Source organism: Anastrepha ludens, chromosome 3 (assembly GCF_028408465.1).
Source record: "Anastrepha ludens isolate Willacy chromosome 3, idAnaLude1.1, whole genome shotgun sequence".
Classification (NCBI taxonomy): domain Eukaryota; kingdom Metazoa; phylum Arthropoda; class Insecta; order Diptera; family Tephritidae; genus Anastrepha; species Anastrepha ludens.
This window is the reverse complement of record NC_071499.1, coordinates 24227382-24255035: the sequence shown is the minus strand read 5'-3', so window position 1 is coordinate 24255035 and position 27654 is coordinate 24227382. Positions and strand designations below refer to the sequence as shown.

At 40.5% G+C, this 27654-nt stretch overlaps 2 protein-coding genes across 2 annotated transcripts; one reads left to right on the top strand and one right to left on the bottom strand.

Moving 5' to 3' along the window:
* Positions 1–617: 617 nt before the first annotated feature.
* Positions 618–7248, top strand: LOC128857180 (uncharacterized). Its single transcript, XM_054092808.1, has 4 exons — positions 618–924; positions 991–1125; positions 6560–6767; positions 6827–7248. The coding sequence occupies exons 1-4, from the start codon at positions 664–666 to the stop codon at positions 7144–7146; spliced, it is 924 nt and encodes a 307-aa protein (XP_053948783.1). The 5' UTR covers positions 618–663; the 3' UTR covers positions 7147–7248.
* Positions 7249–24139: 16891 nt separating this feature from the next.
* Positions 24140–26929, bottom strand: LOC128857176 (translation initiation factor eIF-2B subunit beta). The gene is made up of 6 exons (XM_054092804.1): positions 26747–26929; positions 26596–26682; positions 26392–26524; positions 26012–26329; positions 25545–25933; positions 24140–25480 (listed from the first exon to the last, which is right to left on the bottom strand). The coding sequence occupies exons 1-6, from the start codon at positions 26800–26802 to the stop codon at positions 25408–25410; spliced, it is 1056 nt and encodes a 351-aa protein (XP_053948779.1). The 5' UTR covers positions 26803–26929; the 3' UTR covers positions 24140–25407.
* Positions 26930–27654: the final 725 nt, after the last annotated feature.

Sequence of the window (27654 nt, the reverse complement as noted above, 5' to 3'; positions counted from 1 at the left end):
CGCATGTCTCGGAGCTCTTCAAAAGGAGAATCAGAAAGCACAAAATAACATCAAAGACGGCATTCAAGACAGCTTTCAGTGTTGAGTGGGAGAAAATTGCAGCTAACGGACCAAAGTATTGGTGAAAAGAATGCAGCGACGTTTGGAAGCAGTTATCAAAGCTGAAGGCGGGCCAACAAAGTACTGAATACTCGTGTTTTCTATAATTTTTTTAATAAACTATTCTTCATATGGCTATGTACGAATACTATTTTTGCATAAAATTGTGTACCTATTATTTCTCTCTTAAGTTCTCTAATTCCACAAATGAGTTTGGAAGTTTTTGTCCCTTAAGTAGTGAATCAATATGTTATTTTTAACGAATATATCCAAATTTTGCTCTTTTGTATACAACGGGCTAAGTATCAGGTGTATCTGTTTATAAACTGTGGGCATACGAATAATTGTGTAACCACTGTACGGCTACGGTGTTATGGTGCGGCACCTACAATAGTTTACACTAATGCCCACTACAGTTAGCAACACTAATTGCCGCTTAAGTTTGATTGCGTCAATTGACGCGGAACGGTCGTTTACTTCGGTGAGTGCGGGCACGATAAATATGAGTAGCTATCAGCATTCCGGCAAAGATAGACGTGAGTAGTGCAGCGCTGACAAGCAACGATGGCAGCGCAGAAATTACGACACATTCTAGAACTATCCGCTCAGGATCAGAAAGCTTTCGTCGACTCTTTTGATGTGGTAATTTGCGATTGTGACGGTGTGATGTGGATGCTCGCTACAACATTGCCCCGAACTGGAGAGGCTGTGAACTCGCTGAAGGCGAATGGCAAGCGGGTGCTCTTTGTAACGAATAACAGTTTGCAAACGGACGACGGATATGTGAAGAAGTTCAGTGGTATAGGAGTGGAAAACTTTCAAAAAGTAAAACCGAATTCACATACATTCGCGTATTCGCATATTTACTGTATGTTGTGTGTTTGTTATTAGGATGATATTATACACCCAGCCAAGTCTATGGTGCACTATTTGAAAAGGCAGAACATTAAGCAGCCGGTTTTCTCGTTATGCTGTGATACGGCTAATGAAACATTGCGAAGCGGAGGCATAAATGTAATTACTTTGGTATGTATAAACATTCGGAAATATGCCTGTGTATGTATGTATGTACGTTAGAGCGCCTCGTCAAAAAAAGTGCCAGCTTTTCCAACGGAATTAATTTTTTTTTTTTTTTGTTATTTTTGGCTGATCGGTTTGAGGAAAACTGGAATAAGTAGCTACAGTTTGAGAGATTTTGATTTATAAGATGCCACCGGAAAGGTATTCTTCCAGCGTTTTTACAACATATAGTACTTAAACGATTGGTTGGTTGGTTAGAGTGGTGATTTATCCAGAATTCAACTAGCGCTTCCGCACCATTTTGTTGCCAGATCCTCATTACCAACTTGTTTCACAGTCATTTACAGCAAGACTATATCCAGTCTGTGCGGTTTAGGAATCTTATTAGGTTGTTGACGTCTAAGCCAGACAGTTGCTCGAGACTCTCGAACAGCGGTTTACCCAGGGTTAACATTCTGTCCTTCTATAGGGCAAGGCATTCACAGAGGAAATGGCAGATTGTTTCCTTTTTCTCCGGTTGTTTACAACTGTGACAGTATGTATTGTGAGGGATACTTGTTCTCCGATAGACCAAAAACCAGTTATGACTGCCATTAGTCTACAGGCGTCCCGTTGTTTCATGTTTATCAATATCGACGATTGCTTGAGGTTCTAGGTAGGCCATAACGTTCTGCTAATTTTGCATTCCGTCTGGTCTCCCCATCTACAATCTGCGATTCGAAGGTATTTTAAGGAAAGTGCATTCTTGACCGCACCTAATGGTGTGAATACCGGTACAGCAAGAGCGTTATTCATGACAGATCCCCTTCTTGTCCGTTCATCTGCTTTTTCGTTACCTTCAATGCTCCGATGTTCCGGAACCCAGATTAAGGTAACTTTATGGTTTTCACTCAAGGTGGTAACGGCATGCCTTCTTTGTTCCACTATTTTACGGGTTGTTGTAGCCAAACCCAGTGCCTGGATTGCAGTTTGGCTATCCGAGAGAATAGCGATATTACCCTAAAAAGAGAAATCCGTGATTAGTAGCCTACAAGCTTCCCCAATGCCAGTACTTCCGCCTGGAAGACACTGCTGGTATTAGGGAGACGCAGAGATTTTTCAATTCCAAGTCTATGAGAATATATACCATATGCCATCTGTCTAGACTGTGGTATCGAAGTTGCTTAAACGATAGTACAATAATAAATAACATTACGCTATGGGAAGAATAGCAATGGAAATTTTTGCCATTCTGAAAGTAGCGGAATGGATAATTAAGAGGAGATGGAGCGGGAAACAGATTGGAGTCTTTGGTGACAGTCAGGTCGTACTAAAGGCCCTAGAGAACGCAAAGCAAACATCAAAGATTGTTCAAGAATATAAGAAAAAGCTTAATTCTGTTGCAAGAGAGAATAAGCTTGTACTTATATGGCTTCCAGGACACCGAGGTGTTCAAGGTAATAAAAATGCCAATGAATTGGGCAACTATGGAGCAGCTGTTACCGCACAGGGACCAGCTGCAATAATACTAATCAGCTCTGCAAGCAGGCTGCATATCTACTGGGTACCTGGTCACAAAGGCATTATGGGGAACAAAATAGTAGATGAGATTGGAAAAAATGCTGTTAGACTACCTTTTGAGCAAGAGAATGACATACCAAAACCACTAAGTACCATATACAATGAAATGGACGACTACATGAAAAGGCAAGTGGAAGCTAGGTGGACTAATTTGACCACATGCAAAGCAGCAAAAGTCATGTGTAGAACTAACAACAAAAAACTGACTCAATTCGTAGTTACGCTCTCGGGAAAGTACTGCAGAACTATCACAGGTATGCTAACAGGTCATAATCTATTGGCTGCACCTGCGTACAAGATAGGGATTGCTAACACGGACAAATGCAGGAAATGCAGAGAGGATGTTGAGGAAACCTTAGATCACCTTCTGTGCGTTTGTCCGGCATTATTAAAAATGCGTTTAAAATGCTTGGGAGCCCCATTGTTTGAGGGTCTGGAGGACGTCTCAAAAGCGGATCTTCCAGCGCTGCTTAGATTTGCCAAAAACGCGCTGACATCCTACATGATGTTTACTTTCGGTATTCATAGAGGTCGGTCTCCATCTGGTATCGCTGGGGACCAAAAGGTCTATGCGTGGTTTGTTGCCAACCAGGCTAACCTAACCTAACCAGCTCTGCAGGAATCATGAATTGGAGAAGCGATTATGTATGCAATTTACAAAAAGAGCGAGGGTCCGGTCTAGAAAGCTTCCAAGCTAGAAAGTGTTTTGTGGCAAGGTCTAACAGAGAACTGTCTAAAACTCGGAAGAAAAGACGTTCGGCTAATGGTCGATATTATTTCAAGACACAATCTATGCGGTCAACATATGACCACCATTTTTATCACTGAGGGTCGATTTGCCTGTCTTGCCTAGAGAAGGCGGATTGCACTAAGAATTTGCTCTGTGAGTGTCCTGCCGCTTAGGATCTAAAGGACACTCAGTTTTCACATTTATTTTTGTTTCTTAATTTTCATTAATTTTATTTAATAATTTCAAATTGGAAGATATATTCAGATTTGCCAAAGAATCTGGAAAATTTTCACAGGTCTAGCTACCTTTATTTCTCTATTCTATCCTGTCCTAACCTTTTCCTTCTATTACGACTCTCCTTTCCTCGTTGCCAAACCTTTCAGTGCTTCTTGGCTCGACTTTTCAAATTTCAATTTCGATGCACCCTAATGCACATACATGCATACCCAAATGTGTACCTAAATATGCATGTGCACGTATGCTCCGTGCATGTGTATAATAGAGTTACAATTTATTACTACTATGCGGGAAGATTTAGTTGTGATTTGCAATATTTTGCCGTGTGTTTTTAATGCAAGATAATTTTTTTACGATTAACCCCAAGAATTCTCGTAGCAAATATATGGCTTATCGTCTATTTGTTTTAGAGTCCACTAAAAATTGTTTTTGTTTGTTTTGTAAGTCACAAAATGGCTTCCTGATTAGAAGGTTGCGTATACGTACCGGGTGCAATAGAAATAAGAAAACTAAAGGGTAATTTTTTAGGAGCTATAGGAAAGTTTTTCAAAAAACCACACGTAAAATTCAGAAAAATGCATGAAATTTTTATTTAAATCGATAATACAGTCCATATAATTAAATGTTTGAAGATTATTTCATGCAAATGTTGACCGCGACTGCGCTTCAAATGGTCCATCCGCTTAGTCCAATTTTGGCATACTCTCTCGAATGTTTCGGCCGGTGTCTCACATATAAATGTTTAAATGTTGTCTTCCAATGCGTTAATTGAAGCAGCCTTGTCTGAATAGACGTGAGCTTTAACATAGCCCCACAAAAAATAATCTAAAGGCTCTATATCGCACGATCTGGGCGGCCAATTGACAGGTCCCGAACGTGCAATAAAATGTTCACTGAACTCGCCTCTCAACAAGTCCATTGTTACGCGTGCTGTGTGGCATGTGGCACCGTCTTGCTGAAACCACATATCATACAAGTCAAGCTCTTGCATTTTGGCAAAAAAAGTTGGATATCATTTCACGGTAGCGCTCACCATTCACAGTTACGTTACGATTCGCAGCATCTTTGAAGAAGTACGGTCCAATGATACCTCCAGCCCATAAACCGCACCAAACTGTGACCTTTTCTGGATACATTGGTAGCTCTTGCAACTCTTCTGGCTGATCTTCACTCCAAAATCGACAATTCTACTTATTTATGTTCTACTTATTTATGTACCAAAAATGAGCTTCGTCACGGAACATAATTTTTCAACTTTAAACTTTCTTAACAGAACACACATTTTTATAATGAAATTCAATGATTTGCAAGCGTTGTTCGTTTGTAAGACGATTCGTGGTTAAATTATAGACCAAACTGAAGATGTTTGACAGTGAAACAAAGCACGAAACGTGCGTCAGCTGTTTAAACCAACTGTTTAAAAAGATAATAGCTAAAAAATCACCCTTTATAATTGGCGCCTACACCCTTTTTGGGTGTTTGGCCGAGCTCATCCTCCTATCTGTGGTGTGCGTCTTGATGTTATTCCACAAATGGAGGGACCTACAGTTTCAAGCCGACTCCGAACGGCAGATATTTTTATGAGGAGCTTTTTCATGGCAGAAATGCACTCAGAGGTTTGCCATTGCCTGCCGAGGGGCTACCGCTAATAGAAAAATGTTTTTCTTAATTTTGGTGTTTCACCGAGATTCGAACCTACGTTCCCTCTGTGAATTCCGAATGGTAGTCACGCATCAACCCATTCGGCTACGGCGGCCGCCAAAAAAATGAATTTGTGAAAGTAATATATATCTGTAAAGATGAAATAGACTTAGTAGGTAGGTAATGACACATTTAGACCTGCCGCAGATCCATTGTGATACCACTGGAACTTATCCTTGCACTGTGGGTTCCTTTTTAAACCATTCTCTAGCTTTTATAAACGAGCAAAGCTTCGTTCGTTTTAGATGCGCTATACTCGTATCCGCCACCAAGTGCGCGAAGTCTGCTGGTCTGCTGGCTAAGCCTTCTCACTCCCATAGGAGGTGTTCGATTGTTTTCACTTCTTCTCTACAAAAGTCGTAGTATAGGAGTCCCAACCTTCTAGCGTGGTGACCTATTAAACAGTGACAAGTTAATACATCCCTCAGGTTTCTTGTAACTTTTTCATTAAATCTCGACAGGTTTTCTGAGCGACCGCTGTTCCATTTCGGCCATGTCGGTCTGCTTAGTTCGCATGTGGCGAGGTTTTGCTAAATCCTATTTACCATGTTGATGGTTTTCCTATCTATTAGTAATTTACAAGTGGCTATGGGCATAGGTATTCCAATTAGATATCAAGAGTTGTACCAATTCTGCCAAGTTCATCTGCTTTGTCGTTTCCTGCTATGTTTCTGTGGCCTGGCACCCAGATAAGGTGTACTTTGCACTATTGACATACGTCATTTAGTAGTTTAAAATATTCTGCGACTGTTTTTGACGAGTGTATTCCGGATTCTAGCGCTTTTTCAGCTGATTGACTGCCTGAGTAAATGAAAACTTCATTTGTGGATAAAACTCTCATTTGTATCGCTGTAAACCCCTCTGTTATAGCCGAAACTTCCACTTGAAATGCAATGCAATGATCACGTGAGCGAAATGATTGGTTAACCACAAGTTGAACAGAGTAAACTCCTCCACCTACTTCGCCATTTAATTTTGAGCCATTTGTATAGATGATTATATGATTTTCGTTAATAATAAGTTCACTATGCCATTCCTGTTTCGAAGGAATCATCATGAAAAAGAGTCGGATCACAAATTTTAAGCAACGTAGCTATACTTTCTCGAGGCATCTGCTCCTTATACAATTTCATACTCACTGTACTAACGTACTATACAAATCTATATTTGAAATCATATTGTCGTTAATTATTCTGTTTGCTACTATTCTAGGAAGCTCCCCCAAATGTGCAGATCCAAACGATTGGCGATATTACAAAGCCTAAACAAAAAGTTGGGGCTGTCTTATACGATATTAATTTAAACTTACATTATGCGCAAATCTGTGCGGCTACACGTTATCTAAAAGATAAAGATTGCGTCTTCATTGCAGGCGGAACGGACTGGCTGTTGCCAATGACATCAGATTTCACGATGCCAGGTTTGTTTCTACACCTTTTCAACCGTAATTTTTTTAATTTATTTTCGCTTTGTTTTTAGGATTCTGTGATACGCTCGAAACAATACAGAGGTTTACGCACAAGGAGGCTATAATTGTCAGCAAACCGGCGGCATTGTTGGGTGACATAGTGAAGGAAATTTACAAATTGAAAGATCCGAAACGTTGCCTGTTTATTGGCGATTCTATGACGCACGACATACGCTTCGCCCTCGCAGTTGGCTTTCAAGCGTTGCTCGTTTTGTCCGGTAGCACTCCGAAAGAGGAAATGTTGGCAGCCGACATTGAGCAGCAACCTGATTATTACGCGGATGGCATAGCCGATTTCATAACACTTTTTGAAAATATTCCAAATGCTTAAAATAAAACCGTAGTAGTATTATTGTTAATAAATGTTTTCAAGTATGTATTTTTATAGCCTTGCAAAACGTATTCGAAATAAATCTTCGTATCAACCAGCCCATGAGTGATAAAGTTAATGTTTTTTATATGTGTGAGACCTCAACATGATGGTCTTCTTACCGCAGGGATGAGGCTGGAGTGATGGTCTGACCCGCAGACCATGAGGACCAACCCAACACAAACTAAGAGGGAAGCTCCATATGGGGATTGGCTAGCCATCTATCTGCTTTACGGCGTATTTGGTGGTCATCCAATCACCATGCGAAGATCACCGTACCGACGAAGATCGCTTGATTCCTAACCCTTGGCATCCCATTATTTCCTCTCCTAATCCAGGGTGTTATGCGACACCGTGTACATTGGATGGTTTGCAGCCAGGGGGTTCACCAGCGTTGCCGTGGTGGACCGTTTGAATTCCCCTTTATATCCATAGACCATTACGCTCGCCTCGTTGAGCAGGTGGTCGTACGAAAAAGATGAATCTGAACTCTCACTTAAGGGGGCGTCCATAAATTACGTGAGGTGTTTTTTTCAATTTTCTGACCCTCCCTCCCCCCCTGGTGAGATGTCGTGAGATTTTATTCAACCCCCTCCCCCATCCCCCAATCTCACGTGAGATTTTTCAAAATGTGGGTTTCTTATGTAAACGCGTTGGATTGTTATTGTAAAAAGAAAAAAAATTTACTTCGTGCTTTTATTTACGACTAGTAAACAATATTGCTGAGAGTTATAAGTGTAATAAAAATTTAACAATAGAAGACTTAAATCGTAACTACTGCGATTAAAAAAAGAATATCTACTCTAATTCAGTCCATGGAGAAACATGCGCGGTTTCAAGAGAGACTATTGGGACCAACATGTCCATATGATTTTCAGTAAAATCATGTGCTCCTTCAACTTCGTTCTAATCTAGCCACTCTAAGCCGTTGACGCCTGCGCACAGTAACTCACTAGCTCGTCTTGTGACAATCCGTGAGGGTCGCACTTTGCGGTACATACGCGCTTGCTTAGCTGGTGCAATGTGAGCTGCTCGCCTGTGCTCTGCAGCTCTTGTGATAGATGCGAAGTAATACCGCATGTACTGCAGCATATTTTCTCTAAATCATCACGTATACTTGGGCAATAGAGATCAATAGGCGTGCTGATGAAGGCATTCAGCGGTTGAATCGGTACGCGTATTAGAAATGGAGCAAATGATTTTCCGTCATGTTCTTTAAAGTCCGGAATTGTCAAACGTCACCCTGAGTGATAGGGCGTTCGGCTCATAGTGGCGCGAAAACAACCGACGGGCTACACTGTACCGCAAATTCAGATTAAATTGAGCTATTTGGTATAAAACAAATATGGTGGTTTGACAGTAGTAATGTATAACGTCGAAGTATGAATGAAATTATTTTCTTTCGAACGAATTAGTGAATGATCTTAATCATACTACGATTACGCTTGAGATTAAATCTTAAGCATGTACAATTTTTTTATTTCAATCAGAAAAAAAATTGCGTGATATTTGCCGAGACCCCCCCACTCTCCAACGTAAGATTAGATGAGATTTGACTCGACCCCCCCCCTTAAACATCTCACGTAATTTATGGACGCCCCCTAAGCGACAAAACTTCCACTGTAACGGGAGCAGGTCACAGTGGTCTCAAAACTACTTTCAAACACACGCATAAGCTCTTCATCGCGGAGGTGCCGTTGTCCACGAAGGCTCGGACCACGAAAGCGTCGGGAGCACAAATACGGCTGAGGAAGAGGCTCTTCTGCGTTCTCCGGCTGGGTCTAATGGTGCTGCTTCGGATAGCAAGATCAGGCCAAGGATCAAGCCCGATAAGGAGAAGCTGAAAGCCAAAACTTGATACAAGGCCGCGGCCAAAGTTTATGACCGATTTGGCAGCAAGTCCAACCTGATCAACATCTTTTAATCCAGATTTATTGTGATGTCGCTCTTATTTTCTTAATCGTAGAAAAACTCCGTCTTTGCGCGACTTTTCGTTCGGTAGTTACTATGAAACACATTTGCGTTGAGCTATTTAACCAACCGTTATTCGGCTCTGAGCGAATTCAACAGAATCAGTTGATGGGCTGATGTCACTTGGGATCTAGGCGGAACAGTTACTTTATTTTTCGCGATTTTTACAAGTCTGACGTTAGCTCCCTTTCCAATACAAAACAAACAAAAGGAGGAGAATTTGCATATTTCTGAAAATTTGTGAATGGCTTGGTAATATTGTGATTTGTGAGATTTAAACTAAATGAACTAATTTGTGGTGTTTTTACAAATTTAATATAAAGCCTCAAAATGCAGTTTGTTTGCGTTTTTATGCGGAAGACGCCACACACAAGAGTGTGTGTGTGTGTGCGTGAATAAATTCTTGTATTTGGTTGTTTCCATTGCTTTCGCCTAATCTTCTTCTTCACAAACAAGTAATTCCTCTTCCTTTTGTTTGTTTATTGATGGATTCTTGCGACACGGCGAATTCAGAAGGCGCAACCATGAATTCTATCATTCTTGATTTGGGATGTGTTTACAACAAAACTGAGATTGTGTTGGTGATTTACGAAAAAAATCACCCAATGACACTTCGTTGCCGTCTGAGCAACGACTGATTGGACGAGTGTGTGAATGCATGTGAAATGATCGTGCAGAATTCGGCTGCCGAATCTTCCGAATCTGGACGTGGCAGCCGAAGTTCCATTCACAATTTTCTTTTCCTATATAGTTAAAGAGCAAATTTTGTAAATCTATCATCTTTAGTTTTTCGTCTTGCATAGCGGTAATATAATATTTCTTATTGATCGTATGGCTGTTTCGAAAGAACTAACAAAGCATTGAGTCAAAACTTTTACATTTGACCGAACTTGGTGTGATTTTTTCGGGCTTGACTCTTCTGGTCGCTGCAATTGGAATTACTGAACTTTAGCTTTGAGGTCATAATGATATACCCATGACCTATATTGACGTCAAACGCCAAAACTGAATCAGCCTTGACGTCATTCAAGAGCTTTTTACCGATGCTAATGTGACGGTTGTCGGAACAAAAATCATCAAGCACACCAAAATACCTCTGTATTTTAACAAAACGAACTAAAAATGCACTAATAATTTAAACTTACGAGCAGATTGGGAAAATGCGTTCCAATATAAAAGAAGAAAAATGGAATATCGAAAATAGGTTTTAAATTTTGAAGTCACCTGTGTTTGCACAAGCCTCATACATATTTATTCCGTTATCCCATTATTCCGCTTTACTAGAAAAACTTTGCATTTATAAAAAATTTTATTAAATACGCCACTCGAATATATTTAAACGGCTTTTATAAGTGCACCGTTCGCCGGATTTCAGTGAAACAAGCACCGATTTGAGTGCAGAAATGTTTACCCCGCTATATATTTAGGGGCATGGCATTTGACATTCGAATCTCTGTGCATGTAACCCTAAAAATGAGAGAAAACGGGTTTTCTAATAGCGGTCGCCCCTCGGCAGGCAATGGCGAGACTCCGAGCCTCTCGCGGTGCTAAGATTTAGGCTTCTTGGCTCTTACTTCTTTGCTACATTTGCTGACATTAAAAATCTGATGAACTTCATCAGCAGCATAAAGCGGTTAACGCAACCGCCACCCAGCCATCGTTCATAATCCACATATACTAAAACCCTCTCCCCGCCCTTTCCTTTCGTCCTATCGGTCTTTCTCTGCCTTAAATCCTTCACAACAGCATCACAAAGGATGAATTCGATATCTTCGTCCAAGTGTGCGCACTCCTTAGGCAATAATTTTTAACCTAATATAACCTAATAAAAGGAGGAGAAATTACATATTTGTGTAATTCCACTTGCTTTTATTTGCATATTCTCGGAGCCTAACGTCACAACGAATTCGAAAGGCGCAATCTCGTATTCCATCGTTCTTGGTAATCTATCATCCTTGGCTAATACAGCTACACTTATGTACGGCGAACTTTGGACGTGTCTTATGTGAAATTTTTCATCCTCGGTTTCGTACATAACTGCCTTTAGTATACCTAGTAACGCTTTGCCCCCAAAACTTACTCTTAGGCAAGTTGCTTCATGGGCTTGTCTTTGGGGGATGTCTCAGGGGTCTTCACAGGAAAAGTGCCTACTAATTCCTATAGATAGTCTCACTGTAAATATGTTTCATATAAAAAGTATTACTTACTTTGCAATGCATTATTATGATACTAAAAACTACTGCAGCTATCTAAATCCTACTCAGTTTATTAACCATAAAGAAAGTGGCATACAAGGTGGTTTATCGCCCGCCTACTGTCAACAAGGTTTGCATTAATGAGACATAGAAAAATTGAATGGAACGAGATGGGCACGTGAACCAAATTCATGTCAGGGAATATCAGTATTGTAGGATGTTTAGATTTCGTTCTGTGTCAATAAATGGATTGAGATAAAAATTATTTTCAGTTTCTGCAAGTCAGAGACAACGGATTGGCTGGCTTTCAGATAGTTGAACTCTCAATTAGATATTCGTATTGCGTTGGGTAATCTAAACAAAGGTCGACAATGATATTTACTTATTTTTCCCCTGGGAAATGAAAATAAGATGATGTCACCTGTAGATATCTGTGATTTTTTTGCTAGAAGATACAACAAAGAATCGACTACCAAATTTCTGGAAAGCCGATTAAAAAAATATTAGTAACGCTGTCCGACTGAATAAAATATTTTTAAAGTCTCACAATAACATTGAACATTTTAACATTATCACACAAATTAGCTATAATACTTAAGCACCTTGGACTCCTCGCCATTCAATTTGAAAACTCGTAGCTGTGTTTACCGGTCACTGGACGATCGGCACACACCCGAAAAACCGAGATTTACCATTTAACTCCCATTGCAGAAGCTGTGGGGACCTTTCAGAGAAGAAGACTGTGGAGCACTTTTCCCGTAAATGTTTGGGTTTGGCAGCTAGACGATTAAGATCACTGGGTGCTCCTTTCTTCGATAGCCTGGGGCAGTGTGCCAACCTAAATCCGATCAATCTTCTCCATTATATCAACAGTTCTGGCTGGCTGTAGATATCTGCCTGTTGGAGGTCTCATAATGGTATCAAAAGGGCGCTTTAGTGCTGCTTGAGGAGTGCCAGACTGGAACGTGATTGATTTGCGGCTGTGTTAACAGCTTTAAACTGATGAAGTTCATTCGATTTTTGATATCAAGTCCTGCTATATCAGCAGATGTAGGAAAAAAGTAGCAACCAAGATGTTTAAAACCTTAGTCCCGCGAGAGCGGGGCAGCCAAGGAGGAAGTGCTGAGATGATTCAACCACATCCTCCATACAGCTGACGTAAAAGGAACTCGAGTTAATTCCAAGCCTCACAACATGCACACCTCGTGGATAGCATCCTGAGAGAATACCCACGAAGTTCAAAAGCTGAGATTTTGTCAACTTCAGAAAATGCTCGAGCACCCCCGATCCACACGTGGCCAGAAAGATCTCGCGCCCTTACAAGTTTGAGTACTTGCCCAGTGCTCGCTGAGTTGGCGTGAAGCACATCTTTCTAGGAGCAGACCGCAGGTGGTCAAGGGGATCCCACTCCTCTGCCCCTCGTGAAGAGATCACCTCACATGCCACTTATCTGACCAGCACATCCGCCTCACAGTTTCCCACAATGTCGCTGTGGCCGGGATCTCAGATGAGCCTTATGTCAAGGAATTTGGACCAGTTTCGAATGCACCATCATTGACTCGAATGCCATAATTGCCTCTTAGCTATCGAAGTGAATATTTACTTTCTTGACGGTGTAAATAGCCAGTCAGCTGCGCCTTTGATTGCAGCTCCCTTTTTTTGGAATACCTCTGACTTTTTATTAAAAGAAAAAAAAATAACCTTTGTTAACTTGCAAACTAATGACAAAATCAAAATCATTTTGTTTCAGTTTTTGTTTTCGGAAATAGCTTAGTTACATTTTAAGCAGAGATCTGAACGGCACCACCCGTAATGCGATTGATTGGAGTCTGCAAGACAGCTGACGTAGACACAGGCCATCACTAACCTGGAAAAGACCCTTAGAAACGGAAAAAGCAGAGACAAACAAAAGTTGGAACGAACTAAAGTGGCTGGCGTTCGATAGAAGTGAATGGAGGAAGTTTGTTGTGGCCCTGTGTGCCTTCTCGGAACCATAGGAACTTATATAATAGCTAACCGGTGGTAGAGAACTTTTACATTGGTAGCCAAGCATCCATCAACGCAAACAAATGACAAACTCACACTGCGTACGACAATGCTGAGCTAGGAACTGAGAAGCCACTACCATCTACTGGGTTCCAGGACACAAAGGAACTGAATAGTGGGTGGATAGTAAACTCCTTTGGAAGTCACTCAATGAAACATACACATCAAAAGCTCTACCAGCCTCCTGCCTTCTGGTAGGGTGTCTATGGGAAAACCTAGGACTTTCTCCTAGCATGATCCAATGGATCTACACAGCTATGATAAGCCTATTATCACCTATGCTTCAGTGGTCTGGATAAGTACATAGACTCTCTCTCGTGGGAGTCGGAAGGACCTTATCGAGACTACAACACACTGTGGCCATCTGTTGCACCGGAGCTTTTCCGATTACTTCAGGTCCGGCATTAGATGCTCTGGTTACTCTCCCACCACTTGATGTCTTCATCCAAGGAGAGGCTTTCAAAGCCATCCGCAGGCTGAGACACAATGGGAATCAGTACTACTACCCCTGTCGGTCATTGCACAACAGAGAAGGCATGGACTTCGATTCAACAATTCTCTCCATGCGCCTTGAATACATGCCATCAGGAGTCGTACTTGAAAAGAGATACAATGTGGTGCTGCCAGAGGCTCAATTGTAGTCAAACTCCGAAAATAAGCCTGCCAAACACTGTTTTCGTATTTTCACGGATGGCTCCATGACCCAGGAATTCAGCGAGACAAAACTACATTCTGCTTTTGAAATGTATTCATCTGTGTTTCAAGCGCAAGTTAATGCTATTCAAGAAGCAATGAACTTTGTTGTGGAAAACAGGTGAAGAGGCAGATCTGTATGCGTCTGCAGCGATGGCAAAACTGCGCTCATGGCCTTAGACAGGAGGCCAATTTCTTTGGCCCGGAGCCCGTTCTGCCACTCCCTTCTGCAGCCATCAAAGCCACATTTAGCAACGGGTTACTTCAATCCACCCGCGAGCTTGGCAGGCTGAGAGAGGCTGCAGATGGACAAAACTGATGTTACCTGTCATGTCCGACCGACTGTCGCAGATCCTCCTGCCATTAAGCAGAAGGGACTGGAGGTAGCTGGTTGGACTGATGACGGGCCACTTTCTATGGACAAAGCACATGGAAAAGGTAGGCATCTCAGACAGTGTACTTTGCCCAGCAAGGATGAGATGGCAGACCAATTTCTGTGCGTCTGCCCGGCCTTCGCTCGAATCAGGTTTGAGGCCTTTGGCACTGATGTTTTAAGAAGTAACTCCCTTGGCTCCTTGGCACCACAAGATCTACTCAGATTTCTTCCGAGGTCGAGTAGATATAAAGAAGCAAACAGGCAGCTCTTCTTCTTCAAGCTAAAGTTTTAACGTTTTGGGACGCAATCTGAATTTTGACCACTCTTGAAGTATGTTCAGGTATATTGTCCTGCTGAAGACTCCAATTAATAGGTCCAAATGTTTCATGAATCTCGGGTAAAGATGATTCGAACAGAGCTTTATAGCTGTTTCCCATCATTTTGTAATCTACAATTTTCAATTCGAACGCGCCTTAGTACGAATTTGCTCCCCTTACCATAACATCACCTTCTCTTCTGTGATGTCGACTCAAGTGCCTTTCCTCCTTTCCTAAGTCATAGAAATAGTAATTGTATGCATCCAGTCCATCCAGATTAAACTTCTCTTCCTCAATAAATACTAATTTTTTCCATTCACCGCGATGGTTATTTATAACAGAACCCGAAGCAAAAGCGAGGCGACGTTCTTTGCGCAATTTTTTCAAAGGTGTTTTTTGTTTTTGTGAATTTTTATGTTTCAGATGTGGCGTTTTTACAATAGTCTTTCGGAAGGTGGATTTGTTGGCTGCAATGTTTGCCATTTCTTTCATTTTTGCTGTTGAAAGGGCGGACATTGATGCAATCCCAAGGTTTTTGTGGGTTTCCTGCTGTGTTAAAGCCCACACAGTTCTGCCTTTGTAGTTCTTACCATAGGAGGTCACTTCTTTCACGTAAGGATCCATAAGACTGTTAGACTTCGACCAAACTTTTTGCCAATTTGGCGATTTGAAAGTCCCTCTGAGGTCCAGATATCGATTTGTCATATTTCGCGATCTGTTAAACCTTTCTGCTTTCCCATTTTATTAGAATTAAGAAGTTTTCGACCAAAAACAAGGAATATTAAAAAAAACGATCCCTTTCCATAGCTTTAATGCCCAAATAATGAAGGCAAACTCAGTGCCTCTATTCAAGTGAACCAATAAATCAAGCACAGAATTACAACTGCTGACGTTTTCTTCTTCTGCTTGAATGGAACAATAACCGTTTACGGGGTTTTTGGCCGAATTTAACAAAGTCAGTAGTTTCTTTCTCGTGCTAACCGACGCCAGTTGGAAATACTAATTGAAGTCAAGTTCTTCTCCGCTTGAAGTGAAGCCAAGTCCTTCCTCTTCCTGTGCTACCACCCGCTCGTGCCGCATCGAATACTTTCAGAGCCGGAGCGTTTGTGTCCTTTCGAAAGACATAACCCAGCTAGCGAAGCCGCTGGATCTTTATTCGCTGCGCTACGTCTATGTCGTCGTGAAGCTCATACAGCTCATTGATCCATCGCCCACGATACTCGCCTTCACCCACGTGCAAAAGTCCAAAAATCTTCCGCAGAATCTTTCTCTCAAACACTCCAAGGGACGCTTCATCGAATGTTGTCATCGTCCAAGCTTCTGCGCCATCCGCTAGGACGGGCATGATGAGAGCCTTATAGACTTTTAGTTTTGTTCGTCGACAGAGGACTTTACTACTTGATTGCCTTCTTATTTCAAAGTAGCACTTGTTGGCAAGAGAGAATCTACGTTGGATTACAAGGCTGTCATTATTATCGGTGTTAATGCTGGTTCCTGCTGAAGTTTTACTGCTGCGAAAAACCGTTCGATGGAATAATATTTTAATGCAGGTTTATTTACGAGCGAAGCACAGTCTTCACTTGAATTATCAGAAACTCATATACGGTGCTTAAATTCCATAATTTCCATTATTTCCATTTTCTTCCATAAAAATCATTGCCTCTAATCAAATGAACCGGGCTGTACATATTTACTTAGGAATAATCAAATAGACACTGCCAGCAGAAAACCTATTTCATAGCGTCAATATTATTCACATATACATACACATGCACGTAAGTTCACATACAATGTGACTGATGTGACTGACTGTAAAGAGTCTTCTATATAACGCATATCCACAATTTATTGATTACATAACTGAAATCAATGGATCTTACCGTGAATTATATTGGCTCACATATTTGTAATTAATCCGACAGACAACGTATTTCTGCACATAAAATTGATTGCCCAGCTTTCGTGACTATTTTGCACAAATATCTACGTACGGCCTTTGTCGTATACACACGCCCACCCACACGCACCAGAGACACAAAAAAATACGCCCAGCCGCTTGAAAGCACCAACCAAAACAAACTAATTGCAGAGGACGAAAGCTTCGTGGCACCAACACCATAAGAGCCACTGAAGTTGCGCACAACCTTTGCAAGCGAAGCCAAAGAAATCAAAATAGGCACCTTTAAGTATTTCATTTGAACTACCCCAATAGAATTTGTTGTGTCTGCAGCGTGGCAAGACAAACAGTTGAATTATCGCCTTGTCCATTACAGCCAAATTGTGTGTAGATAGCAGTGCAGGTAAACAAAATGCCGGGTGGCACTTCCACCTCCACCTGTTGGGAGTTGGTAGTTTGACCGGCTGTTGGCCTCGTCTAACGGAAGTCACTACATTCCATGCAAAAATGTTCGAAGGAAGCAACTGAAAATATTTGACTGTTGTTTTACATGTCGTACCAAGCAAATCGTGCCTAGCGAGTGGGAAGGGAGGCGGTTTTGGAAAATTATTAGTGACATTCCAACATAAAATTTGGTATTTCTGGTAGGACAATGGTTATTATGATTGATATCGCACAGATAATTATTAGCTCAAACATTCTATTGTATGAAATGTATTTTGAAAATATTTTAAAATGTTGCTGGTTCGACTAACCCAAGGCGAATCTATTAGGTACGCAACTAAGTTCCCGCGGTTTGTCATTAGATGCCGCCAGCAGTGTGTGCTAGTAGATTCTAACATAACCTAAACGTCATAAACCAAGCTTAGACATATGGTACACAAACTGCTTCCACACATTAGTGATTTTGTTTTGGTATCGGATACTTTTGGTTTTGTGAAAATGTCTGACTTTGTGCCGAATAATCGTCTTTTGCGGGAAGTGTTGATTTTCCTCTTTCATTCGAAAAAAACGGCGGCTGAAGCGCATCGAGAGCTACAAAAAGTTTATGGAGATGCTGCTTTAAGTGAAACAACGTGCTGAGATTGGTTCCGTCACTTCAAAGACGGTGATTTTAATGTTGACGACCGTCCGCAAGAAGGAAGGCCAAAAACCTTCTAAGACGCTGAGTTGAAGGCATTGCTCAATGAGGATCCGTGTCAAACGCAAGAAGAGCTTGCTTCAGTATGAGGAGTTATTTCCCGCCAATTTATTTCCAAGCGATTGCATGCTTTCGGAATGATTCAGAAACAGGGGACTTGGGTTCCTTATGAGTTAAAACCAAGGGATGTTGAACGTCGTTTTTTCTTTTTCCGCCTGTGAACAACTGCTCCAGCGGCAAAAGAGGAAGGGTTTTCTTCATCGCATCGTGACGGGTGATGAAAAATGGATTTATTACAGTAATCCAAAGAAAAGAAAGTCATTGGGGCTGCCCGGTCATGCTTCTACGTCGCCGCCTCGGCCGAATATTCACGCTGCGAACGTTATGCTATGTGTTTGGTGGGACCAAGTTGGTGTTATTTATTATGAACTGTTAAAACCCAGCGAAACCGTCACTGGGGATCGGTATCGACTTCAATTGATACGATTGAGCCGAGCACTGCGCGAGAAGCAGCCGCAATACGCGAAGGGGCATGAAAAAGTGATTCTACAGCATGACAACGCTCCGCCTCACGTTGCTAAACCCGTTAAAACCTACCTGGAAACACTGAAATGGGAAATCCTACCCCACCCGCCATATTCTCCAGATGTTGCACCGTCCGACTATCACCTGTTCCGATCGATGGCACATGACTAGCTGACCAGCAGTTCCATTCAACCATTTCTTCAGAATTAAGTTGTATTTTTATCAAAAAAAAAAAAAAAACAGCGAGAACTTAGTTGCGCACCTAATATTAAAGGTGGTATTGGTAAATCAGCCGATTTATTTTTTTTCTTTCGTTGTGTGCATGTGGCTGTCAGCCCAGAGTGTATTTGTTTTCTACTTTGCCTATACTTTTCTTTGGCAATCAAAAGTACAAAATATTGTTTTTGACCTAGTGCCATCACCTTTAATGAATTTTCCTTAGACTAACCGATAGAAATTTTATTTGGATGTCAATAGATAAACCTTTCAACAAACATAACAGTTTATCAGTATGTTTTCGGCTGCGAGAATGTGATAAATAGTTTTAGAAGCTGTCAAACGGGCTTATTTCGCTGTTGTTTCAGCGTTCTTGTTCCCGTAAAAATCGGGATATTGGGGCACCTGGAACCGGCTGTCGTGGTAATATCCAGTATGTGAAGGAACTCCGCATGATACCAGCAGAGAAATACCAACTATCTCTTCATATTGTCACTCGAATCCACTCTTTAAACATCGAAACAGTTCGTTTTCTTGGATCTATCGTTAGATGATATCGTTGAAGATGCCTAATATGCAGTTTCAAGCTGCTACAGCAACAAAAGCAACATCAAAAATATAGAGCATTTTATTGTGGAAAGCCCGCCAATCTGATTAGGGTTGAATCGCTACAGTAGGAATCATTGATGGGAAAAACTTCCTATCTTCTTTTGGAATGGCGCGATAACCGCTTACGTGATTTTGGCCGAGTTTAACAAAGCGTGCCAATTGTTTTTTTCATGCAAACTAGCATCAGTTGCAAACACCAAGTGAAACCAAGTCCTTGTTCACCTGATCTTTCCAGCGCAGAGAAAATCTTCCTCTTTCTCGGCAACTACCAGCTCGTACCGCATCGAGTACTTTCAAAGCCGGAGCGTTTGTATCCATTCGGACGACATGACCCAAGAAACGTCGTAAAGCTCATATAGCTCATCGTTCCATTGCCTGCGATATTCGCCCTCGCCAACGTGCAGAGGTCCAAAAATTTTCCTCAAAACCTTCCTCTCAAACACTCCAAGTGACGCCTCATCGGATGTTGTTATCGTCCAAGCCTTATAAAGTGTTAATTTTGCTCGTCGAGAGGGGACTTTACTACTCATTTGCCTACTTAGTCCAAAGTAACACTTGTTGGCAAGAGAGATTCTGCGTTGGATTTCAAGGATGACATTGTTATAGGTGTTAATGCTGGTTCCTAAATAATCGAAGTCTCTTACAACCTCAAAATCATCTCTCGTTTTGTCCTTGTTCATGGGGTCCAATAAATCTATATACATAACTACAAGCATTCTCATGACAGTAGAGTCCACAGCACCGGAACAATCCGGGTATATACTCGTAAAGAACTGTCATTTCAGCAGCAGCCTCAACATTTCATAGGAAATTTAGGACTTTCTACGTATAACACTTGTCCTTCAAAACCACCATACGTACAAGGCAAGGGTCTACGGATACTGTGTTGTAACATCTATGTACTGAGATCCATAGTGTCTTTTACTATGAGAAATCCCTTCCTTGATATCGAGAGAGCTTTCTACAACGCCACTCACTCGAGGATATGTCGCGCACTAGCGAAGAGGAACGTTCAGAGACCCCTCTGCAAATGTATAGAGTCCCTGCCACAGACAAGGATAAGTGAAACCGTGGCAGCGGGCAGTACTAGTCAATTACAAACAGGTAAAGGGTGTCCGCAAAAGGTGAGCGGGGTCTTATTACCCGTCCTGTGTAGCCTAATGGTTGACGACATACTTCACTTGCGGACAAACAACGGCATACGCGGACGACGTTGTATTTAGAGCAAAGGGCAAGTTTGAGAACACTTTTTGCGACATAATGCAAAGGGTTCTAAACCTGACGTAGAAATGGTGTGCTGGATCGGGCCTGTATACAAACCCCTCGAAAACAGCCATCATTCCTTTCTTCAGTAAAAAGAGTCTTACCAGGAATGGGCAATATCAGCATGGATGGGGTTGCTATTGGATTGGTCAGCGAAGTTAAGTATCTTGGCTTAGTCTTGGGTGCCAAGCTTAGACGCTTGCTAACTCATGGCTCTCATGATCTGCAAACGTCTAGCAGAAAAATTCTGAGGCTGTAGCCCAAGAATTCGGAGATGGATGTATCATACATCATGATAAGGTCAATGATAACATATGGCATGGTTGCTCGGGTGTCGTCGAGAGTCGCTTTCTCGACAGTGCAGGCAGCACTAACTACTTCAGCGCTTAGCATGCGTGTGCAACGCGGGGGCGAAGCGAACCGGCCCAACAGCAGCGATGCAGATGATGCCCGAGCTGACATCGCCTCTCATGGTTATTCAGAAATCAGCCAAGCAAACCCTGTTGAATATTACTAGAGAAGGTTTCGGCAAAGGAAAAGTGATGCCATCTAAAAACTTGGAGTTGCAAAGTCTGCAGCTCCCCCCTGCCTAATTACCCAGACCAAGATATCACTAAAATCATTAAATTCGAAAAGAAGTTCACAATTGAACTGAACGATAAGGTAAACTGGATTTGAAAGGAAACTCCAGGACTGTACCCTGCACTGGTACACAGATGGCGCGAAGACACCAGCGCTCATAGGCGCTGGAATATATGGCTCCACAACCAAGTGTTATGTGACGAGGGCTAGTTTACAAAGCATCTTCCAAGCGGAGATGTATGCCATTTGTCTATGTGCAGAGGTCAATTTAGACAGGAATTTCCAGAATGAGCGAATTGCCATTCTGAGCGACAGTTAAGTTGATAAAGTGACGTAGAATTACGCCAATAATTATTTCAGCTTAGATAATTTGTTATCTAAAGCTGATTGTTTGTCAATTTTTAGTAAAGGGTTTTCCAATAACAGGTGTTATCTATCGCCATCGAGAGATGATTAACGATTTTTTATGGCCGGAATTAGGTGGTATTGATCTGGACAACGTTTATTTTCAACAAGACGGCGCTACATGCCACACAAACAACGAAACCTTAGATCTTTTACGGGAAAAGTATCCGGACCGAGTTATCTCTCGAAGAGGTGATCACAATTGGTCACCGAGATCTTGTGATTTAGCACCTTGTGACTTGTTTCTTTGGGGCCACGTGAAAGAGAAGGTCTACGCCAACAGCACAGGGTCGATTCAGAACCTCAAAGATGGGATTCATGAGGCTGTCGAGGACATAGGGCAGCCACTTTGCAACTCGATTATGGAAAATTTCATGAAAAGGATATTGTCGTGTAAGCATAGTCGTGGTGGTCATTTGTCTGATGTTATTTTCCACTATTAACGGCATACCTTCTTCTTTATAATGAAATAAACATCCGATCATTTATATTAAAAAATAGCATTTTTCTTTGAATATCAAAATAACACCTCCTATTGGAAAACCCTTTATAATAATAATTATACTTAGTTTTTGTTGTGGTGGTTTTGGTTTTTAACTGAGGGCTAAGTTTTTTTTTTTTAGAAGCAAATATCCTTTGTTAACGTTCCTTATACACCTGCAGCGGAATTCTCGGATTCTTAAAAAAAAAAAATTTCTATTCATTTATGGGAATTCCTTCGCAGTCTGTGAATGGGGTATTCTGGTCTAGAAATATGAAAATATCAATTTTTGTTTTTTTGCATATTTTCAAAGTTTAGACCTTCAAAAAAATGCCCTCCAACGAATTTTTCAAAATTCGAATTATTTTCGGAGATACAGCGGATTTTGTGACGTGGCGTCTAAGCCGACCGAGTGGAGCGAATCGCACAATGAACGGCAGATCGTCTCCTTTCTGTATAAAATTCATAATTTTCAGTAAATTCGATAAAAATATTTAGAGTTACTTAACTGCTATGAAAAGTTATAACTTTTTTGATACGATACTTATAGTAGATACGAGGTTTTTGAATTCGAGCATGCAGATACGAGGAAAATCGAATCGCTCTGAAAAAAATTCTACAATCATTATGAAATTTGTATGTTTTGTTTTACGTAACAGGAGTGCTAAGGAGTATTTTTCACTAAAAATCTCAATTTCGAAAAAAATGAAGTTACGCGGTTAACACAGAGAGGGGACGAGATGTTAACGGACGACTTCAGGACTCGTTCTTTCCAGAAAATCTTTTGTATCCCACGCAACCTTTATTTAATCTATATATACTCGTATATATATACTTTATACTTCTATAATATATATCTGGAAATATATCGCCGATTAATCCAGAGTAAGTAGTAAATATTATGATCTAAGTTATTCTATTGGATTTGTTGCTCAAACTTCGAGCGCGATTTTCTCAAAACTACTTTTTTTTTGGGATGGTCGTCATGATATCTAAAGTTCTACCTGACCGATCGCTTTGAAGTTTGATAAGAAGTTTTTATTATACATCTGTCTGTCGTGCCTGCCTCGGATTTTGAAAAATTTAAGTTTGAAGTATTTTTAAGAAACTTGAAAAGGTAAAAAAAAGAGTTTAAACAAATTTTTTTTTTCAAGTTTCGCCACTTTGTGAATTTTTTTCTTTGATTTGGCGTAATCCAATACCGACAACCTAACTAATGAAAATTTTTTTTTTTTAGAGTACTACAAGAGTTGGAATCCTGTCAACCATGGAGCATCGTTTTTTACGTAGCCCCAACTCCGCCGGCCTGTAATTCTACGACTTTTTAATTTTTTTAAATTTATTTATGTTTTTTATTTATTTATGTTTTTTTATACTTTGCCAATATTAATAGAAACCATAAAAAAAATGTATGGTAGAAAAGTTTTTCATTTTTTTATCTTAGTTTAAAAAATACCTCAAATTAAGGCGTCTAGACCAGAATACCCCCTTAAGAAACTTATAGTGATTTTGTAGTTGTTGTTGTTGTTGTTAGCGCATACAATATACATCAGATACGTTTAGGGGCACTACTGGCGTTTCCTCGGCAGTCGGTTCTACGCTACCGGAGCGGCCTGAATTTATATCCGGCCAAGTACGGTCAGAAGCAAGAAAAACAGGCAGTGCGTGGAACGAAATTAAATGTTTAGCCTTAGATAAAATTAATTATAATTTGTTTATTGAAGCCCTATGTTCCATCTAGGAGCCTCGGGAAAATATATATATATAGGGTTATTCAATAGGTGCGCTTCAACTTTTTTCCGATAAGGAGGGCGAACGACGCAATATTTTTTATTTTTCGCTTGTCATTTGTAAACTTCTTTAGTAAACATTTCATCATGGAACGCTACACACTTGAGCAACGATTGCAAATCGTGCAATTTTTTTATGAAAATAATCGTTCTGTTGCTGCTACTTTAAGAGCATTACGGCCATTTTACGGTCCATTTAACAAGCCGTCCCGTTTTGGGGTTATGTGAAGTCATTGGTCTACAGTAACAAGCCGGCGACGATTTGTGAGCTCAGAGCCAATATTGAACGCGGTATTGCTGGAATTTCGGCCGATTTATGCCAAAGAGTGGTCGAAAATTGGGTTCAACGATTGGACTTCGTAAAACATGCACGCGGTGGTCATGCAAAAGAAATCGAATTTCATACTTAAATATATATGTTCAAACTCGATAATAAAAAAAAATTAGTTAAAAAAGTCAAACCGTTTGTGTTTTATTCAAAAAAGTTCAAAAGTTGAAGCGCTCTTACTGAAAAACCCTATATAAGTACGGACACTCCGGCAGCATTTCCCGCACATGTATGGGACTCCCCGCACATTTATGCTGCTACAACAAAAACAAGGAGTACTTCTGGAGTAACCGACTTGATCCAGCTTCTTCCGATAGGGTAGGCACGTCTGTTCTGCTTTTTTGTAAGTCTTTGTTTTCATGCGGACTCATTTAAGTTGAACAGTATTTTTCACAGAGAACTCTAGCAACGGCCATTTCCCATATTGCCCTAATTAGCTTAACTAGTTTTAGATAAATCCTTATTTTAAACTTTGTAAAATCGAATGCCTTATTTTCAAGAAAACTTTAGTACGCAACACAATTTCAAATTGAGCTCCCACGTTCGTCATACGTCTCATTGCCAAATTCATAAGCGCGTACATACATATGCATACATTTGTGTGATTGTATGATTCACCATATTACAACGTAATTTATTCCAAACAAATTTCTGGAGAGCACTAATTAGACTTTGACTCACGCTTTTTTTCGTTTTGGATTATTATACTTCGTTGGCCAGTGGCTAAGCTTTCTTACGATAATTTAAAATTCACTTTTCTCTTTTCAAACACAAATTCACACTAAAAATTTTTTTTGAAAACATTTGTTTTTGTAGGTATATTTTATTTAAAAATATTTTGTTTTGTTGTATTATATTTTATTGGGCAAATTCGAAAATCTGTTTTCTGTTTTCTTAAGAATAACCGTACACTCTGTTCTGCACAATTTTTTATTGGTATTTGAAGAGTAATTAAAAGAAAATGTGATTGTTTGACATGTGACAATTGCACTGAGACGCAGTCCGATAAAATAAAAGGTGTTGATCAAACTAATTTCAAAGTACGCTTTCCATACGAAAATCAACCGGAAACAGAGGGAAAACAGGCATACTTGGTGAGCAACAATTTTGCGGTTGGCTTTCAGTAATTGGATTAGACGATTGGCAGACGCAAGCCGCGGCGAAACGAGGTATTTAAAATCGCAAACGATAGCACACTGTGAAGCAACAAAGTAACAGCGTCTTTACAACAAACGCGTATACATGTAACGCCAGCTATTCTTCACGCTTTCTATTCTCCTAGCTTTTTTCTATTTTAACTATTTAAACTTTACTTGTGGGCACTTTTTCTTGTCGCAAAGTTTGTAATGCTTATGCTAGTAGTTTAACGGGAGGGTGTTTCGTTCTTTTAAATCTCATAATCTTCCGGATTGTAGAGTTCAGTCAATAGTCGATAGACATACGAAGGAGCATGGCCGCCACTGAAAGATACAAAGAAAATGCATAGAATAAAAAAAACTGTATATAACTAATTTCTGTACTTACATATTTGAAATAAATAATGTGACCAGCTCAGGAGGCACATAATCAAATATGGGACTATAGACTTTAGCCGAATGCGACGCTAACGAATCGTAGCCAATCACATCGCCCGCACAGCCTACCAAATTGAAAGCGTCCTGCTCGTATGAACACAAATGTACGGGCGATAATTTGTACATGGGTGAGAGTACAATAACCGGCACTGAGTAATGTTTAGCTGCCAGCGCGACCGTGTATGAACCGCACGCCGCACGTAAACCACCATTGGCGAGTACGCTGTGTGTACCAATGATGACTTTGTTAACACGCGACATCATTGCGAATATAGCGGAGTCCGGTATTACGATAATCTCTACATTTCCACTTGCCAACTTGGCTGCCAAATTATGACCCTAAAATTGTGAAATTGTTTAATAGTTATTGCGTCATGACGACGACAGCTAAGCAAAAAGACGTGTGTAAAAGCATACTCTGCAATCTGGCGCACACTCGGCTATAATTATAGTGAGAAATTGGCGTTTTTTAGCGGCAAGTTTTAGAAAGCTCTCAACACTGCGCGAGTGTCCTAACGTTAGGATAACCTCAGAGGAATGTATGTGCTCTTCTGCTTGTGCACAAATATTTTCTGAACTTGTCTCCAATTCAGTTTCAATCTCTTGTAAGTGATCCAGCAGTGCATCGCGCAGCAAATGCTGCGGTTCGGTATAGTCGATCGTAACATCATTGCTCGTTTGTGTTAAGAGTTTGTGCAGTGACATGGAGCCTTGGTCATCTGCGAATTTGTGCACCTAAAAGTAAATGAGATATTTAGCTATAAAATGGCACAAGGAAATAGTTGAAATATGAATACCTTTGCTTGAAGTAAATCAAACTCCTCGCGTATCAACTTCAGTATGCGACGTGCAATATTGGCGGTCACAGTCTCTTGTGGCATTGCGGATTGGAGAAAGCATGCTTGTGCACGCATTATGTTCATGAGTTCTCTAATTGCAGAGAAAAAATGTTGATATTCATAAATTTTGTTTAGTGTTCAATATAAATATGTATGACTTACTGTGCGTGCGCCCATTCCTGGCCATTGATAATTTTCTTAAATAATTGCAACGTTTTTGTTGTTATGTTGTATGAGCCTTCCACGTTACTGGAAATTGTTGGGTAAATGATTTAAGGTCGAATTCCCACTTTTTATAAGAGAACCAACTTACCCGAGTTTAATTTCGTGAATTAACTGCTTAACTTCTTTTGTTGGTTTGTCGTTCATTGTGGAACTATAAAAATAATTAAATGAATTAAAAAGAATTCCCACCAAAATTAAATGCACTCGTAGTTCATATGTACTGGTTGTTTTTTAGTTGCGCGTGACAGCTGTTTGTCAAGTTACTAGGAATGTTGCGTTATTACTTATATGAACTAAGTATCGATAACGGGTATATCGGTATTCTGTGATACTATTGAGCCAATTTACACGATGACATGTCATTATAGGTTTTTTGCACATTTCCTTTTAAAGAAGTCTTCGAAAATCTTTGTGAATTTGCACGATGACTTTTTGTTCGGGTCTTTGCTTGCGTGTTTTTGACATTTAAGTGGATAATTTCCTTTGGCCATTAGTTCGTTGAGCGCGAGCCCAAGTGCACTTGAATAAAAGTACGAAAATGTGAATATGATGAAAGCAAAATGTCAAAAAAACAAAAACCCTAGATTTCGCTGACCGTGCGTGCATGCCTACCCCGTTAACTTCTCTACACTTTTTGCCAACAAGCTCGACACGCATGACTTTCCACCGAGGGTGGCGCATTGATACTCACGGTGAACGGCGTACAGAAGTTGGCGTCCTCCGACCACCGCCACTTTATTTTTTGTGAGCTTGACAACCGAAGATGTAATATATCATATAATATTGATCGATAGCTTTGTTATATCAAGAGGCCATGAAGTACACGATGGTCTTTATAGTATTTTTTTAAATTATATGCTATTGTTACAGTGCCAGCTCCTTTTCGCAGGAAATTTTGACAGAAAGTCTGTTTCATGTTATCGTTTTATGCTATAAAAATGTTGAAAAATTCTGCGAACTTTTTTCCAAAGGTGATGTTTTGTAGCTCAAACTGTG